Raw genomic sequence first — 17,238 nt, 5'->3', positions numbered from 1 at the left:
CCAAACGTCCCATTCACCTCTGGATGGTCCCTCAATCTCAATCCCCAGCTTATCCAGTCTTTCCCTGGCTGCGTCTGCCCTGCGGCCCATGCCGTCTGTCCTGCTCTTTGTGGAACAATGGTTTCTGGTGGTTTCTTCAGCTCATGTCATGTTGCTAACATCCCAGTGGCACACACACTCAGCGGGCTGTGGTTCTCTACTGGGATGCTTGTGGTCCTCAAGCTTGTCCCTGGTGGGGACAGGGAGCCACTGCCCCACACCCAGCCGACTGCCCGGGCTGGCGCACTCTGAGCAGGGCCTTCACTCCCAGGCCCCATCAGCTTCTGGTGGCCGTGCAAGGAGGCAGCTAGTCTCTGAGGTCCACCCCAGAGAGCTGCGGCTGCTCTGACGTCACCCCGTGGACACTCGCACTGGCAGTGTTGCTGGTTTCTGCTGTGAGGACAGGCGGTGGCACCTAGGACACACCAGGTTGTGTGCACCCACAGGCCTGCCCTGCTGGTTTCTCCCGGATGGTTACCCCACGCCTGTCACCCTGACTGGGCACAGGCAGCAGGCCGTGCTGACGCTCCATCAGGCAGAAACCCCTGTGGCTCCTTTAAGATCTGTTCAGAGGAAGGGTCCGGCCGGGCTCACAGGTACCCAGTCCAAGCAACGAAAGCACTTCCTGAGAAGAACAAGGCTGGAAGATGCCGCGCCCTGAGTGGCCAACCAGCACCAGGGCGCAGGTCCCCATGACAAGGAGCTCGGGGGCCGGACGGGACCTTGTATCAGGCCAGGGGTCCATGTATCAGCTCAGGGGGAACGAAAGTCTGTCAAGTGCTTGCCCGACAGCCAGAAAGGTGAACTGACTGTCCCCAGGAGCAAGGTGGGGTCTCCATGTCTTGCACAGCCCTAGGAGAAGGGAGACTCGGCTTCTGGGGGTTTTGGGGGACACAGAGCTCGGGGTCCCAGTGTGTGTGGCCGTGCATGTGGCCCCTGTGCCCACTGGTACATTTGGGTCCCATCCCCTTCAAGAGCTGCACGGCTCTGGGGACAGCGAGGACACTAACTCTGCCGCGCTTGCCGTGAACGCTGCCCTTTCCTAGAGAGGCCCCTCTGATGAGCAGGACGCTCGGGCTCCAGTCCCGGGCCTGCCTTCCGCTGCGGGCAGACGGCCAGCCTGGAGTGCGGAGGGCCACAGCGCATCACCTGCCTCTGTAGACGAACTTCATGGGCTCCACGGCCAGCGCAGTGGCCACCACGTCGTCCGCGTTGTGTCTGCGAACCCCCACCACCATCAGCCCTTCCAGCTTGCCCACGACGAAGACCAGGTCATCCTGAGGACAAGGGCACTGGTCGGGACGCAGGCCACGCGGGCAGGCCCAGCCACGAGGAACTGAGGGCACATGGAAACTGGGCCCATGCCCAGGGCGACACCGAAGCTGGGGCCAGGGCAACCGTGGGAGGGAGGGGTCCCACAGGCTGGTGGGCTCGGGTGGGGGCCCAGGGGCATTGGGGGCTGGAGGTGGGAGCACAGTTGTGGGCAAAGCTGGGCAAGGGCACTGAATGCTGACGGGCTGGAGGCAGGGTGAGATCCGGGGCTGAGCACTGTCCCGGGGGGCGCGGGCCCTGCGTGGGACTACTCACAGGGCCGACAAAGCCCAGCAGCCCCGTCCGGGTGAAGGGCCTGTCGGAGATGGGCGTTCCTGCCGCAGTCAGCGGGGCAGTCTGCGTGGAGCGGGCGGTGGTCAGGCTGTGGCTCGCAGATAGCCACCCATCCCGCCAATGGGACCCGTGGGCCAGGGTGTGGCCCTGGGGGGCGACTGTATCTGCCGAGGGGCGGAGGCTGCCCAGGGCCGAGTCTGCATGCTGATGAGGGGCCCTCGCTCCACGCCCGGTGGGCCCCCGGTGGGCCCATATCCCTGCTTCTGCTTCACCACTGCTCCCAGGCCCTGGCTCAGCATGTGGGTGCTCACTGGGCTCTCCTGACACCCCGACAGCTGTAGCACGCAGAGTGCTGGCCTCAATCTCATTATGGCTGCAGGCGCCTGACCGTGAGACGACCCAGCTGAGAAGCCAGGGCACCGCCTGCTGCCCACGGCGCCGCCCCGACGCTCAATGCCCGGGGGACTCACCGTCGGCTGAAAGCACAAACCTGAAAGACGTTCCTCGTGACCCCGAGCAGTCCGTAGTACGCCGAGCCGGTCGCACTGGAATCCACACATATCTCCCCAACCTCGTCGGCTTTACACAGATACGGGGCGCCGTCCACCTTCACTACGCACACGTTAGCTGAAAAGAAGACCGCCCTCAGAAGCGTCGACACGTTTAGGTGGCTCGCTCACCAGACCTGCTACGTCTGCAGCCGCGGAGACGAGCAGGCCCGTGCTGCAAGTTCTCACGCGCGTTTCCGACAGGCCTGGCATGGCGCAAACCGAGCTGAGGCCGTGGAACAGGGCAGCGACGGTTCCATGACCAGCCAGGACGGGCAGGAGGCTCATGCTCAGAGGCACGAGTCTTCCAGCACCCCTGCTACACCCACGGGAGGTGCGGGCAGGCCCGGCTGCTGATGGTCACCATCTGGCAGGTTTGCTGCCGGGGTGGTTCCTGTCTCAGTGCTGACAGACCCCACTTATGTCCTGGGCCCTTTCTGTCACAGAGGCCTTGTGTGGCCCCTCCCACAGCCTGTCACCTGATCACCTGATCTGCCTTCACTAAGAAGCACCCTCCCTGACGTGCCTACCCGCTGCCACCCCTCGGCCCTGGGGACCTCATGGGTCTGGTCGCAGCAGCCCCAGGCTGCCCAGCCCTGCCACAGAACAAGCAGCCATGGAATAGCACTGAGTCACTCAGCGATGAATTAAATAAACTCGGTCCCCTAGACCTCGCCCTTTCTTCACACCTTCTTGAGTTTTTCTAGCATATTCTCATCTCCGAAGACGGGAAGCAAGGAGAAGGCACACGGTGTGTTCAGCCACTGACTTCTGTTTGTCCACAAATGGGTCAAAGCCTCAGCAGAGAGACCGCTGGGACAGCCGACTAAAGGAGGTGGCACTCTGTCTCCCCGTGCAAGCGGCCCTCAGCTCACACCCACTCCCACATGCGTGCAAGCATCCCGGATCATGACAGAGACCCTAATTTACATCACAAAAAGGCACGAAAGGCCAAAATCTACCTCTTACGGTGGCCAACACAACCCCTGTGGGGCTAACACAGTGGAGGTTGTACCTCTGCTCAAAGCAAGTCACCATCAACTGTCACCAAGTCAATCGGCTCTTTAACTGCCCTAACACTCACCCAGAGGAGCACTGTGCACACACACCCCCCAAGGGGAACACTGTGCACGCAACCCATCTGGTCCACTTCTTACTAGCAAATAACAAACACTGCTATATAAGTCCCTTATTTTTTCATTCTGAAAAATCACGATTACATTTCACCAACCTCTTAAAGAGTCACTGTGCTCTCCTTATAACTACCGAAAATAAGGAAGACTCCCCATCTTTGCTCTTTGTGAAATGGTCCATCCTTGTGGTCAGGTTACTACAGAACCATCACTTCCGTGTTCGTCGTGGAATTACAGGCACAGAAATACATTTCGCGTCGCTCCAGCTTAACTTTTTGGAACGAAACCTGAGCTCCGGTCTTGCCCTGAGGGTCCCTGCTCTCCTCCCCTGCAGGTCGGGCGCCGTGCCGTGGGCTGTCCCCCGGAGCGCCTGGCATAGCGGCTCCGTCCTGTGCGCACGGCCACCTGCGGAGGCGGATGGCAGACCCCAGAGCCTGGAATGCAGGCACAGCAGCAGCAGGGTCGTGTGACTGGCTGAGAGGCAGAACCTGCCTCTGTAGGTCACCAGCCTGGGTCAGCATAGCCACCTAGACCCCCGGAAGGGACAGCAGGGCTTGGAGGGGAGCTGGGGCAGCGGCGGAGCTGTGAGGGGCGACCTTGGAGCAGCACAAATGGAGCGTGCCCCACTCACAGCTGTCACCTCTGTGGACGCACTCGCCGGACTGCAGGGAGACGAGCCGGCACGCTTTCCCCGCTGCACGGCCATGGAAGTGGCAGGGAGATCTCCGGAAATCACATGACATTCCTAGAGCCCACAGGAAGTGCTGCGAGCCTCAAGTCACGCCCCTAACGCCTGACATGGCACGGGGAGGTGCGGAAACTGCCCGGTAGCGGTGACTGCTGTCACCATGTCCCCAAACACTGGAACCAGAAGTCGGGTTCGCAGGCCATAAACGTACTCTTGTTCCTTAATTCAACATTAAACTTATACAACATACAACAAAAAATTGAAAAAATACCATAAATTAAAATCCCAATTTCCACAGAGAAACAGTTTTGAGAAATCATTCGCTGTGTTTGCAGGTGCCTGCGGAACCGGGCAGCTGTGACTGCCGTGGTCATCAGCTACAGGTGCACCCTTACCTCCAGGCATCACCTGGCCGACGTCCTGAACAGTGAGGACCGACAGCTTCTCCCCGGCATCGACCCTGACCACGCCGTAGCTGAGGCCGGTCATCGACAGCATGGCTTTTCTCGGAGGAGGGCCTCCCAGCTCGGGTGGCCTGGGGAACAGAGGCGGACTGGCTGATGAGGGACGAGCCCCCAGGAGGGGGTCCCACGCCACCTGGCCTGCTCTGCGGCACACTGCGAGGACACCAGCTGCGGGACTGCAGTGGTGCCTGCGTTCCTAGAGAGACCGTGGCTCCCCTGCCCACGCCATCTTCTACGGTGGGACCTCGACCCTCCTCCCTTCACCCAGTGGGCCTGGGACAACAGAAAGTGAAGCGAGGTGACTTCCAAGGTCATAAAGGTGACTCGCTTCCACCTGCCGGTCTTGGGGACTCACCAGGAGCCCCAGGCAGCCGGGTAAGCAGAATGACAGGCGAGGAGTCCCAAAGCAGCCCACTCCAGGGACACGTGGCGGCGTGGCCGCATGCAGGGAGGAACCGTGTCTGCAGCCCCCGACCCCGGCCCAGTCCCCTGGCACTGCCCGCAGCTCTGCCCCAAGTCCTGAGTGCAGGGGCGCGAGGGCGGCGCCGAGGCCTGGGAGTAGTGGTTCTGCGCTGGTGGGAATCGCGACGCTGAGGGGCACAGGTCGGTGGCCCCCCCGGGCCGGGGACCACTCTACTGCTAGTGAAGGGTGACGCTGCCGCTTTAACGCTGTGCGGCCCGCACCTCAGGGTCCCTTACTACCTGCGCGTGGGAAAGTGCGTGCTGTTCGGAGACGTGCACGGGGCGCAGGACACGACGAGCAGCAATGCTCTGGTGCCCTCAACTGTGAGCACGCTGCCCCCTGCCCCAGGATGGCGCCGGGCGGCTGTGGACAGGAGCCGCGGGCGGGCGAGAGGTGGCTGGGCAGGAAGGGTGGGCCGTGGGCGCCTCTCCCCAGGACGCGCTGACAGCCTGGGATGCTGGCACGGCGTGGGCACCTGGCGCCACGGCAGCCAAGTGGCAGGAGCGGCGGTTACGTTTACAGACACGAAGCCTTGGGTTACCTGCGGATGGCGACCGTGAGGGCCTCAGGAGAACTGGCACAAGGACAGATGACCTCTGGCCTCAGGCCTCGGGACTGGAAGACGTTGAGGAAGGCGTCACAGGAGGATATGGACCCTGCGTGCAGCGGAGCGGGACGTGAGGGTGACTCTGGCCGAGGGGGCCGGACCTCACGGCCAACACGCTGGGCCGACAAGCTCTGGGCACGGACACTGCGGCGACGGGCCCGGAAACGGCACAGGCTGACCCTGTTCCATGTCACGTTTGAACCACGTAATGTAAGCCGCTGTCACAGACCAGGAACAAAGGCCTCGTGCGGAGGGTGGGAGCTGCTCCCACGAAAGCAACACGCTGGAGACTGCTCACAGGCCCATTTTTAACCCCTGCATTGGTTCTGAGGCCTATCTCATGGCCAGCTCTGCCCATCTGCCACATGCAGCCTTGTCCCATGTCCCTGAGGTCTGCAGAGTTAGAGATGACCAAAGAGTGTTTATGGAGCCCGACCTGGCACATCACGAGGCTCCGTGCCTATGAGCACCCTGCATCTAGAAGTGCCTGCCCAGCCGTCTCCTGGCACGTCTCCCTGCAGGGCGACCTCTACTGTGTCCCCTGATGTCGGCCCTGGCCACAGGCCGAGGTACCACCAACATGAAAACTCAGTTCCCAGGAGGCTAGGGGCTGCCTGTCCAGGACCCCAGGGCTGCCCCATAGACCCCAGTCCTCTGTGGGGAGCTGGCTTGGAGGGCGGAGCCTGTGGGTGCAGCAGAGCTGCCAACCGCAGGGGAGCCCGCTGACGGCCTGCCACTTGACTGCAGGTGGCCAAGCAGCCTGGCTGCGGGCGTGGGTGGAGGCACGGAGGAGTGAGTGGCAGGCACCACAGTGTCCTGGAGGCAGGATGGAAACCCTCCTGGGCTCAGGTGTGGATGGCAGGAACCACAGGCTTGGCATGCCAGAAGGTGGGGTGCTCTCCCGGAGAACAAGGGTGCTAGGCCACACCAGACAGGGGACCAGATGACAGGCCAGCCTCTGGTTGGGGGCAGTTTCGATGCAATCATCTCTCCTCCCACCTACCTGGTCAACAGCTTTATGCCACACAGAAACCCCCAGAGTCCCTCGAGGCCCCCCAAGATGTAATGCTCAGGCCCTGCCAGGAAGCAGAGTGGCACGCTGGGGGTGCTCCTGCCAGGACGAGGTGGGGGACAGGGCAGGGGGGCAGGAGTCCAAAGCGTGGAGGCAGGACAGGGCTCTCCATCTGTGTCTCTGCTCTGGTCACTTCTTAAGAAAGTTGACTCTTTTAGGTAAGTGCCTTCTCTGAACCATGTTAACATCGCTTCCAACTAAGTGGCCAAAACCCACGCATGAAGTGTGCGGATGCCATCCGGCCCCAGGGCTAGCGGCAGCGTCACCGCGCACGCGCCACACTGCACCTTGGCCCTGGCCCCCCTCCCGCCCCCCGGCCCAGCTGCCTGGGTTACTCACACGGGTTGGCGCCGTCGGCCACGAGCAGCATGCGCAGCGAGCTGAGGCTGACGTCGCGCTGGGCCCGCTGAGCCAGGAGGGACCAGTGCATGTCACGGGACTTCACCAGCGCGGCCCCGGCTGCGGGGGAGGGGCACCGGTGTGAGGGTGGCGCGGCGCCACCCGCACGTGCGGGGGACACTCGGACCCAGCTCATACACAGCCAACCCGCCCCCCAGCTGCGGAGGAGAAACGACTGGGAGGTCTGACACCCAGGAGCTCGGCCCCGCCTGCAACGCCCTCCTCTGGGCTAGTCCGCCTCGCTGCTCCCCATCGCCCTGCCCCGGCTCACCCGTCCATCCCCGAGCCGCGGAAGCCCCTAGAGGCCAGCGCGGCCTCAGCCCTTCATCCCCTCCGTGCTGTGGCGGCTCCTGCCAACGCCCCCAGGCTTGTTTTCCTCTGTGAAACAGGACAGAGGCGGCCACCACCTCGAGGCCTCACTGAAGACACGCCCCACGGCCGCACTCAGAAACGCTGGTAACGGACACCACTACCAGTGCGGTGGACGCGCAAACACCGCACCCAGGGCGACGCAGGGCGACTGGCCTCGGGTTTGTGAGGGTGCCCTCCAGCTCCGCCAGGGCAGAGGGACGCGTGGGCCGTGCAGGGTGGCCGCCCGAAGGCAGAGGGCCGCAGGCCTAGGCCCCAAGGGCAGCCAGTCGCTTTGAACAGCTTTGCTGCTGGTGGCTAGAAAAGCTCTGACTTCAAAGTAAAACCATCTCAAGTATTAGGAATTAGTGTTCTGGTGTGACTGTGAGGAAAACTTCGAGAGAATAAAATCGGGAGCCCATGGTGCTTGTGGAAAAGAGCTGGCACTGAACGGTCCCCGCCACGGGCTTCTGGGCCTGGCGCACACGGGTTGGGCTGCACAGCCTGCGGCCAGCACTGGCGAGTCAGAACCACCTCGCATGCGCCTGAGACCCGGCCATCAGCCCCATCTGCAGTTCTGCACCCGGGCTCTGATTTTCCCTAATCACCATGGATTCATTCAGAGAGACTTCTTCAACGAAGGACGAATCCTTACCTTTGTACAAACACACTTTCTGGATCCAGGAGAGCGGGTTCACCTTCATCAGCGCGTATGGGATGCTGATCACGTGCATCCTGTTCAGCACGCTCTGCGGAAGACAGACACGCTCAGGGCTCGGCCGTGCGCACGGCAGAGCACCGAGCCACCACGAGAGGCCAGATGGCAGCCGCGCGCCTGTCACAACAGTGCTTCACTTCAGACACGTGGGTCAAGTGCCTCGGCTCGCTTGGGGGTAGTTAATCACAGCACCTGAGAAGCAGGTCTGGGGGCGGGCACTGACATCAACGTTAGAAGCCCTTGGCCCCCACGGTCAGGTCGCTTAGCGCCCAGCACTCACTGTTAGCACTCCATGCCACAGGCCAGCATCCCTCTTGAAATCCAGCACATTTGTTAACGTCTCAGCTGAAAACAGACAGAGAAGGTTACACCGCTGGCTGAGCCTCCGCACAAGACGTGCACTTTCAGAGAAAATGGGATCAGCGCGTCAAACACGTGAGACTCTGGCAGCCCATAGCATTTCCCGACGCCGTGCACTAGTTCATCGGGAACCTCGGTTTCTATTCAAATTACTGGGAAAACATAAAGCAGAAGGCCATTCACCTTGGGGTTACAACAGAGAACGATGCTGACCACCAATCTGAAAACCTGAGAAATCACCTGCGGCCAAGACGCTGTGCGAGGAGACGTGGGGTGATGACGGTCACGGGAGCCCCCACTCCTCACACCCGAGGCCGTCGCCCTGCACCCTCAGGAAGCAGCACGTGCCGCTCACGTCACGTCCCTCAGAGAGGCCTCTCCTGCCCACTTTCTCTCCTAGAGGCGTGACTGCGGGACCGGGCTCCAGGCACAAGACAGGAGACTGAGCCCCCCCCCAGTGCGCCCCACAGCAGGCAGGACGGGAACAAGGAGTGGGGCACGTGCCGGGAGTGCTGCTGCGCACAGGTCCCTGGAGGCTATGGAGCCCAGGTCACCGGAGCCAGGCGTGAGGCTGGGCCCGGCCTGACAAAAGAGAAAACCGCGAGACTCGACCTGGTAGACGTAACTTTAAATAACTATGCCGGCACTTGGACTGACGTAAAGGCCTCTTCCAGATCTCTGCTGCCGTCTTCGGCTGTGCCGCGCCCAACCCAGCACCAAACACCGGTGTCTGCAGCACCTAAACGTGCCGTCCGGTGTACTTGTGAGTTTTGTTCGAATATCGTAATGGGGAGAAAACTGCCATGTGTCCGTTCGTATGCTTTTTTGAGTAAGTTCAACATCTGATATTTAACAGGGAATGGGGGCCACCAAGAGCTAACCTGTGACCACAGAGTGCACGTGTACATCTGTGCGCATGACAGCTGAAGGCCCAACCACAGGTGTACAGAACACGGGACGTGTACCCGACGGGACGTGTACCCGACATGTCGATTCCACTTTTTAGCTGCAGATGTGCTGCCCGTCCCTCAGCGCTGCCTCGGGGGGGGGAACGGCCCTGCACCCACGACCTGGAGGGACGCGGATGCCCACTGGGAAGTGATGCACACCTGAACTTGCAGCACGGGGCCCTGGGCGGGGCCGCCAGGTGGCCCACACCCTCATGCAGCTCGAGCAGAGCCGCAGTGGCTGCCCCCATCCAGCTGGAACCGCCCCCGCACGCCTTACCTTCCGAGTAGCCGCACGCCTGCGTCAGAGCCCGGCACTGTGCCAGCAGGGACGCATGGGACACCGTGACCCCCACCGTGCTGCCTTCTTTGCTGGTTTTATACTGAAAGAGGTCAAGGAGAAAGGGCCGTTAGGTGAGGTTTCTGGAGGCTGGCGGGTTTGAGGAGCTGGCAGCGTGTCCCGCCCCGTGCGCTTCCCGTCTGCCCGGGGTGAGCCCTCAGGTGAGGGGGCGCCTCCCGGGCAGGCGCTGAGGGCAGCGGCGCGCAGGCTCCCTCCCGAGGGCCCGCAGCCCAGGAGCCAGTGCGGGGACCAGCTGGGGGGAAACCCGGCAGGGCCTGGGGAGTCGCCATGACGCTTGCTACTCCTGGGGTGAAGCGGAGAGAGAAGCTTCAGCCCGTGATGGAGGCACAAACGGGCCTCTCCGCTCCGCACTGCGGGGGACAGGGGTCACCTCGATGTAGGCGGTCGCGGGCCCTGCCTCCCGGGCCAGTGGCTGCCAGTCCTTGGGTGGCTTCATCAGGTGCTTCCCGTCGATCACCAGCCAGGCCAGGGGAGGCCAACCTGCCAGGGCGCAGAGCAGGGACAGGACAGAGGCACGGTCAGCCCACTCTCTCCCACACCGGGCCTGCCGTCCACATGTGGCGCAAGCCCAGCCGAGTCCTGATCCTACTCGGCCTGCACCAAGAACCTGCTGGACAGTGGAGGCCAGACCTGAGCCAGGTCGGCTGCGACACCCTGGGAGGCCCTCGGCCTCGGTGGCTTGACCGCCGGGAAGTGCTAGGGACACCGCATCAGGGAGGATGTGGCTGCCCATGCCGGGGGCCCACCTTTGAAGGCCGCCACCTCCCCAGTCTGCGCCTTGGGCAGGCCCTTCTGACAGGCGTCCGTGGTCAGGGCCAAGGCGACACCACAGCTGCCCAGCAGAAACCCCACTTGCTGGCTGCCAGCGTCCTGCGGGAGACAGAGAGACGCATAGCACAGGGCCGCCCTGCGGGCCCACGCGCGAAAAGCGCGGTGCTTCTTTTACTCCTCGTAAGACTTCTAGAACAATCCAATCCTATACACTATGTTTTCATGAGAATAAAACAATTGTTTTTAAATTTAAAAAATATTTTTGCAGAAAAAATTGAAGTTCAGATAAAGGGCAAATTTCTCACTTTTTTCTTGCAAATGACATTTAGCAGCATTTTAATAAACTCCAAAAACAATAGCATTGTAATTTCCACTGATTTACATTGGAAATTGACAGACTAACCTGGGAGGTCTGGCCTTGAGCAACACTAATTATTTCCACACGGAAATGCATGTTTCCTCCTAGTCAAGTCCACTTTTATGGGTCCCTCAGTAAACTTGTTCTATTTTCTTCTTGTAAGTTTGACAAATTTCTAGTTTTTTCTAAGAATCCGTGTATTCAAATATCTGTCATCATATATAATCTGTTTAGATGTACTGGTTTTATTTGCAAACTCTACTTTTGAGATTTTTGAATATTTGTTCCTGGCGACCTGCACGTTGACAAGTGAATACTGTCTTTCTAAGACACATGTCTAGTCTGCTCCTGAAACATTTTTTCAATAGTCAGATCTCTGCTCTTTGCGTGTGAGATGCAGTGGCTCCCAGCGTGTGAGAAGCCCTGACCATCGCAATCTGTCAGCAGCAGAAACTGCTTGTTCTGTGTAACTGAACACACACGCAAGGAAATGTCTACCCCGCAGACTGAAAACTGTCAGAGAGGCAAGCTGCGATACACTACTGAAACGTTTTATTTATCCCCAAGAAATGAACCTTATTACCGATGAACAAAGTTTTGAGAAAAAATTTAACAAAATCTTATCAAATCCCAAATTTTACTCATTAGAGGAAAAGATGCTCATCGTTTTAAACAGGCGATGGAATAGCTCAGCTGTTCTAAGTGCCCCTTCTCACCAACGTGATTCGTAAAAAGGGGAATCTGCAGCCAGACTGCATCTGCTGACCGCTCCCGAGAACGGAGAAGACACCGCCGAAGCTCACGGGGCCCGAGCCTGTGTCCAGGCCCGAGCATGCTACCTTTCTTGTTAGCGGGACTTCGATGGGCACAGGGACCAGCTCTGCCAGGAAACACCCGTAAAACGCAACCATGAACATCACAGGGTCATTATTTGGAAACACCAGCGCCACCTACAATGGTACAGAAAAAACCATGAAGTCTACTTGTGAATGACTGTGTCGTCCCAACTCTTAGAATAGTTACTGATCACATGGAATTGAGACATTTTGGATTATCTTACAGTTTTTCAAATGTAGTTCAGAAATGAAATTTGGGGGCTAATTCTTGGTCCTTAAATTTCCTCAACCATGTAACTTTTAATAAAGTTTTTAGGTTGAGGCCTTTACTCCCTCTACATACAACAGAGCAGTTTTAAAACCGCTGGCTTGAAGGCCTCCGGCACGGGTCCAGCCGTGGGGTGGGTCCAGCTCTGCCTACTCTGACTGTCGGGGCAGCAGCAACTTGGGAGGGAAGAGATGGGCCATCACCCACCACCAACTAGCCCAGGTGAAAAACACCTAGGCCACCATGAAAAGTGGACGAGGGATCAAGCTATTATCTAGAATCACTTCTGAAAGAAGTCCTAACACTGAAGCATCAGCTGACAGACCTTCGTTCACAGGGAGGGGTGGCGGGTGTACACGGCTCCCTGGGGCCCCGGCAGTGGCTCCCTCCCCCTGGACCCCCCCTCCCCCGCCCACCTGCTCACCAGGCTGCCAGTTAAATTACAAGTTTTATTTTATCTTACATTTCTATTTTCATTAAATTCTTTATAAAACGCAGAATTTAAAATGACAAAATATACTAATGAAAAGTAATACCCCCATGCCCTGCCCTTCCCCACTCCCCAAGGCAAACACTTTAAACATTTTATACCTTCCTTTTGCTATTTACTCTCATGCTTTTAAATATCATGCTCACACTGCTGTCTTTTTTTAAAAAACATATTTAGGTACCAATTTTACTTCTTGTTGTAGATGAATATTTAGCCTTTATCCCTCTTCTTTCACCCCTTCCAATTTCCATTTCTTATAATAAGCTGGTTAAATTACGAGCTCTGTATGGGATAAGATTTTGGTGAGCCCCAGACAGAGTGACTGGTGTGCCTGAGATCACAGTGAGGAGTCAGAACAGCATCTGAGTAGGCCGTTATCAAAGGCCCCTGGACAAAAATCAGTGGGCACCGAATAACCATGCACTTCGTAAGACAAGATCTGAGGTATATCGATACTCATTCTGTAAACAAGCTTGTAGCAAGTTTGTTGAAACGGGCAAAGCTCTCCTTCGAAAGCTGTTGACAGCGGCCATCCCAGAATTGAGGCTTACAGCCTTGAGACGAGATGTTTGGTATGGAAAATACGTTTCAGAGAATTCGTTAAAACAAATTTTTGTTCGCTTTCACAAACATATTCTCACGAGAGGATGAACCTGCCACCCATCTCTGATCATGAACTCACTGAAACCCTGTCAATCATCATAATTAGCTTGGATTCTCTCTCAAGTCAGGAAAATTTCTGAAAGTCTTGTCCTTGCAAGAACTTTTTTCAGGAAAATAAATTAGTGATTCTTAGATTCACTTTGAAGCACAACCTCAATCAGGGGTTCTTAGAGCCCACCAGAGCACCACAGCCCAAGTGTCACCCTCGCACTGCTTACACGCTCACAGCCAGCTGCACCTCTCCTTCCCTGCTGACGGTAACAGCTGACGGTGACAGCTACTGGCATCCCCACCGCTCCGCCTCTGTGGAGCGCGGCCCATGCATGCCACAGAGACCCGGCCATCACCAACCAGTCAGAGGCGCTCAGAAGCTCTACCAGCTACTGACCAGCTCCCCGCCCCCGGGGGCCTCCGCCTCCGGAGCCTGGCTGGGCTGCTGGCTGGTGCCCGGGCCCCACCCACTGACTTGGCTGAAGCACCTGCTCTGGGACTTCCTGAGGGAGCGAGCTTGGGTCCTGTGTGTCTGAGAACATGCTGCATCCCAGCCTCACATCCACCGGCCCGGGAGAGTGCACAGGTGAAGCCGGGTGCCCTCGGCACTGCCCAAGCCCTCAGCCCTGGCCCCTTCCAGCCTGACCAAGGAGCCCTGCCACCCTGCCCCCCCCCACACCCCGCGTGGGGCCACCACGTGCAGGTCCTCCCCTGCACCCCTCCCGGCGCCCTGCCCTATGTCACCACCCCCTCTTCTCCTTTCTCTTCCTGGAACTCCTGCTGGTCAGCTCTCGGGCCTTCTGGGTCAAGTCTCATTCTCACACCATTTTTCTTTTCACCCATCCATCTCTGGGTCTGTCCTACTGGCGTATTTCACTTAATTGATGGAGCGATATCTTCCTCATTGATCTCTAGGAGTATTACTACTCATTTTCTAAAAATGTTTTCTGCATCTGGCTTTCCGCCAAGTCTGCTCGTTCCTTCTCCCGCCCACCCCGCCGCCTCCTCTTTCCTCCCTCTCATTCCTTTGCCCTTTGCTTGTCTCCTATCATGGAAGTTTCCCTCCGACTTACACTGAGAGCGAGGTGCTGATGGGGGCCTGAAATTTTGTCACTTGTCAGCTCAGTCTCGCTGCTCGGCGACCTGACCCCAGGCAGCCCCGTCCACTGGGGCGTCCCTGGGTCTGCTGGGGGGCGTGGTCACCATCACGGTGTTCTCCTGCTTCCCGCCCTGGACCTCCCGGCAGCCCTGGGCTCCCCCATTGGCTCAGTCTGCCCAGAGCAGTGCTGGCCAGCAGAACCTTCCGCACGATGCCACTGACCTCCTTCCAAGACAGCACGTACTGTAGCCAGCACCGCACGTGCCGACCGAGCCCTTGAAATGTGGCGTGTGCGGCTAAGGTACTAAATATTTTGTTTTATTTAATTTTGGTTAATTTAAAAAGCCTCGTGTAGCTACTGCCGACTGTTCGGGGCAGCACAGGACGAGGAACTAAGCCTCCAGCCTCCTCTACAGGCAGGAGATGGGCTGGCAGCAGAGCAGGGCTGCCTGGCCACACGAACAGGGAGAGAGGGACCTAAAGCACTCAGAACTTCAAGGCAAGGTCAGTGTTTCCTCATAAAACTTAAAGTTTTGGAAATTTAACATTTAGTAATATCTGATGTTAATACTTTTATTAAAATCAATATATACGAAGTCGAAGAGGAAAGAAGGTGAAGAGTCAGCGGATAAACGATGAGGGAGAATAAAACACGATCACCTTCCATCACCATGAACCTTCCACTCAACGCTCTCCATGCTGACTCGCACTGACACCGTGCGCCTGACCGGCTGGCAGACACCGACGTCAGCGCAGCAGAGCTGCAGGGTCTCCATCTCTGCTCACTCCGGGGAAGGTGCATTCTAGTTACTTACTCTGTCTCCAGGTTTAAGTGGTGGTTCACTCTTACTAGTCAGTCTATTAAGTAGAGTGTAAGCTAGTTTTAAACTCCGACTCCAAAGTTTGCCTAAAATAAAATAAAAATACTAAGCAATGTAGAATTTAAGAGATTAATAATTTACATTTTAACGCAGGCGTCATACCACCCGTAACGCACCCCATTACTCTATCCCTGGAAAATCACGACTTTCCAACAAGTAACTGTTCTGTACAATGCTATAGCAAACATCACGGTTTTCTCTTAAAAGCAACTTATAGATTTGTTTTTGTTCACACAGAAACACAGGATATTATTATAGGAAATTTAGAATACAGAACAGCCAGCATTCTTCCTGTTATGTATGTGCAAATACAGCACACACACACGTGTAGGTAATTTTCTGGAAGTGAGATCATACTTCACCCTGCTTTTTTCAATTAACGATGCTCTGTGAATGCATTTTCATGTCATTAACTACATATCTGAACAACAGATTTCATTTACGAATTTTATATAAACTGCTACTGTTGTTCATTACATCTTTTCAACTCCATGCAATTTATGTAAACATTTTTTGCTTATTCCTGCTTCCTAGTTATGTTATTTATGTTGACTACAACAATATAATAGTGTATATTATAAATAACAAAAATAAAAAATTGAAATTAAAAAAACAGATCATGGCTGTAACTTTTCCAAAACTGATAGGAGACATCATTCCACAGATTCAAGAGGCCTCATGGACCCAAGCAGGCAAATTTCAAAGAACAGCCACCTAACTATAGCACAACAGGACAGATGCAAGCCAAAGAAAGAGAAATGTTTTAAAAAAGGCAGTCAGGGCAAAGACACACTGACATCCAGGGAGCAACAACGGTCCAGTGTCTTACTTCTCAAACACAGCACGTGTCCTCAGAGCTGAGAGCGGTGGACGCCCACCATCAAAAACGAAGACGAGGCACACTGTGAACAGACCGGCAACCAAGGCCTCCTCGCCCGCAAGCCGCTGTGGGGACGAACACGTGCGTGGGGAGCTTGCAGGCCCCGAGGACAGGTCACAGTGGCCAACGCAGGATGGCAGCCAGGGGACCAGCCAGCGAGGAAAGGAGTCTGACTGCCGACTTGGAAACGGTGGTGGAACGCTCGTCTGACGGCTATGAACGCACGTCGACTTAAGATGCAGGACAGGGAGAGCGCAAAAGTGAAGGCGGGCCTTCGAGGAGCAGCAGAGACCCCGGGCATGAGTAAGACTTGTGAGGGGGGAAGGGACCATGTGAGGCCGAGCAGGAGACTGTCAGGTGACACAGCTGTGACAAGGTCCGCGGGCCCCACGGGCGATCAGAGCAGACCTGTCACAGGGGGTCGGCGCCGAGCAGAAGCACAAGGCCCGTCCCACCCTGGAGAGTCGGGGAGGTCCAGGCACAGCACCCTCGACCCGGAAGCTGCACTTGACACATGGACGGAGGCTGCCAGTGGGCCGAGCCCTCCCGGAGGGTCGCAGCAGCCTCCCTGAGGGACAGATGTGACTGCACTTAGCGATACAGCGCAGGTGTCATGGCCAAGTAGGGCTTATTCTAGGAACCAGGACTGCTTAACACTTGCAAATGAAGCAATTCATCAAAATAACGAATTTGATGGGGGGAGGGGAGAGAAACCATATGATCCTCTCAACAGAGAAGAAAAAGCATCAGATACCGTTCAATGCCCAATGCCGATCCATGCTGAAAACTTTTAGCAAACTTAAGAGGACTTCCTTAATCGGACAAAGGGACTTCAGCAAACACGGCTGGTGACCTGAGGGGAGGCGAGGGGGCCACCGCTCCACGCGCGCCGGACGTTCTAGCTTGTGCAGGGATGCAAGGAAAGGGGACAAAGGCCAAGCGTTGGAAAGGCCAAGGTGATGCCGTCAGGTCAGCCCTGTTCACAGGGGACGTGACTGTGCGCCGGGCGTCCAGAGGACGCATGGACAAACTGTTCGTTAACAAGCTAAGTCAGCAAGATCGTCGGATACAGAGTCACCATCTAAAAAATCGGCTGCTTCTCCACAAACAGCGAGTGGAAAGAGTTCACTCACCCACCATGATAAACACAGACAACGGAGATGCTCGAGCCCTCTGTGCTCAAAGGAAAAACGTTACTAAGAGAAATCAAAGAAGGCCTTAAAGAGAGGGAAATATTCCAGTCAAGAAT

At 57.1% G+C, this 17,238-nt stretch overlaps 1 protein-coding gene across 1 annotated transcript in view; it reads right to left on the bottom strand.

Moving 5' to 3' along the window:
* Positions 1-17,238, bottom strand: part of DIP2A (disco interacting protein 2 homolog A) — a 73,879-nt gene that overhangs the window by 34,937 nt on the left and 21,704 nt on the right. Inside the window, exons 9-21 of the mRNA XM_025040318.1 lie at positions 15,044-15,135; positions 11,721-11,831; positions 10,499-10,622; positions 10,123-10,232; positions 9,672-9,774; positions 8,365-8,429; positions 8,022-8,115; positions 6,959-7,078; positions 5,482-5,596; positions 4,409-4,548; positions 2,135-2,271; positions 1,627-1,707; positions 1,189-1,316 (exon numbers count right to left, since the gene is read on the bottom strand). Of these exons, the coding sequence (XP_024896086.1) occupies positions 1,189-1,316; positions 1,627-1,707; positions 2,135-2,271; positions 4,409-4,548; positions 5,482-5,596; positions 6,959-7,078; positions 8,022-8,115; positions 8,365-8,429; positions 9,672-9,774; positions 10,123-10,232; positions 10,499-10,622; positions 11,721-11,831; positions 15,044-15,135 (1,420 nt within the window). The remainder of the gene's footprint in view (positions 1-1,188; positions 1,317-1,626; positions 1,708-2,134; positions 2,272-4,408; positions 4,549-5,481; positions 5,597-6,958; positions 7,079-8,021; positions 8,116-8,364; positions 8,430-9,671; positions 9,775-10,122; positions 10,233-10,498; positions 10,623-11,720; positions 11,832-15,043; positions 15,136-17,238) is intronic.

This window comes from Pteropus alecto, unplaced genomic scaffold (genome assembly GCF_000325575.1).
Source record: "Pteropus alecto unplaced genomic scaffold, ASM32557v1 scaffold339, whole genome shotgun sequence".
NCBI classification, from domain to species: Eukaryota; Metazoa; Chordata; class Mammalia; order Chiroptera; family Pteropodidae; genus Pteropus; species Pteropus alecto.
The sequence above is the reverse complement of the archived record's forward strand: the minus strand, read 5'-3'. Positions and strand labels throughout refer to the sequence as shown.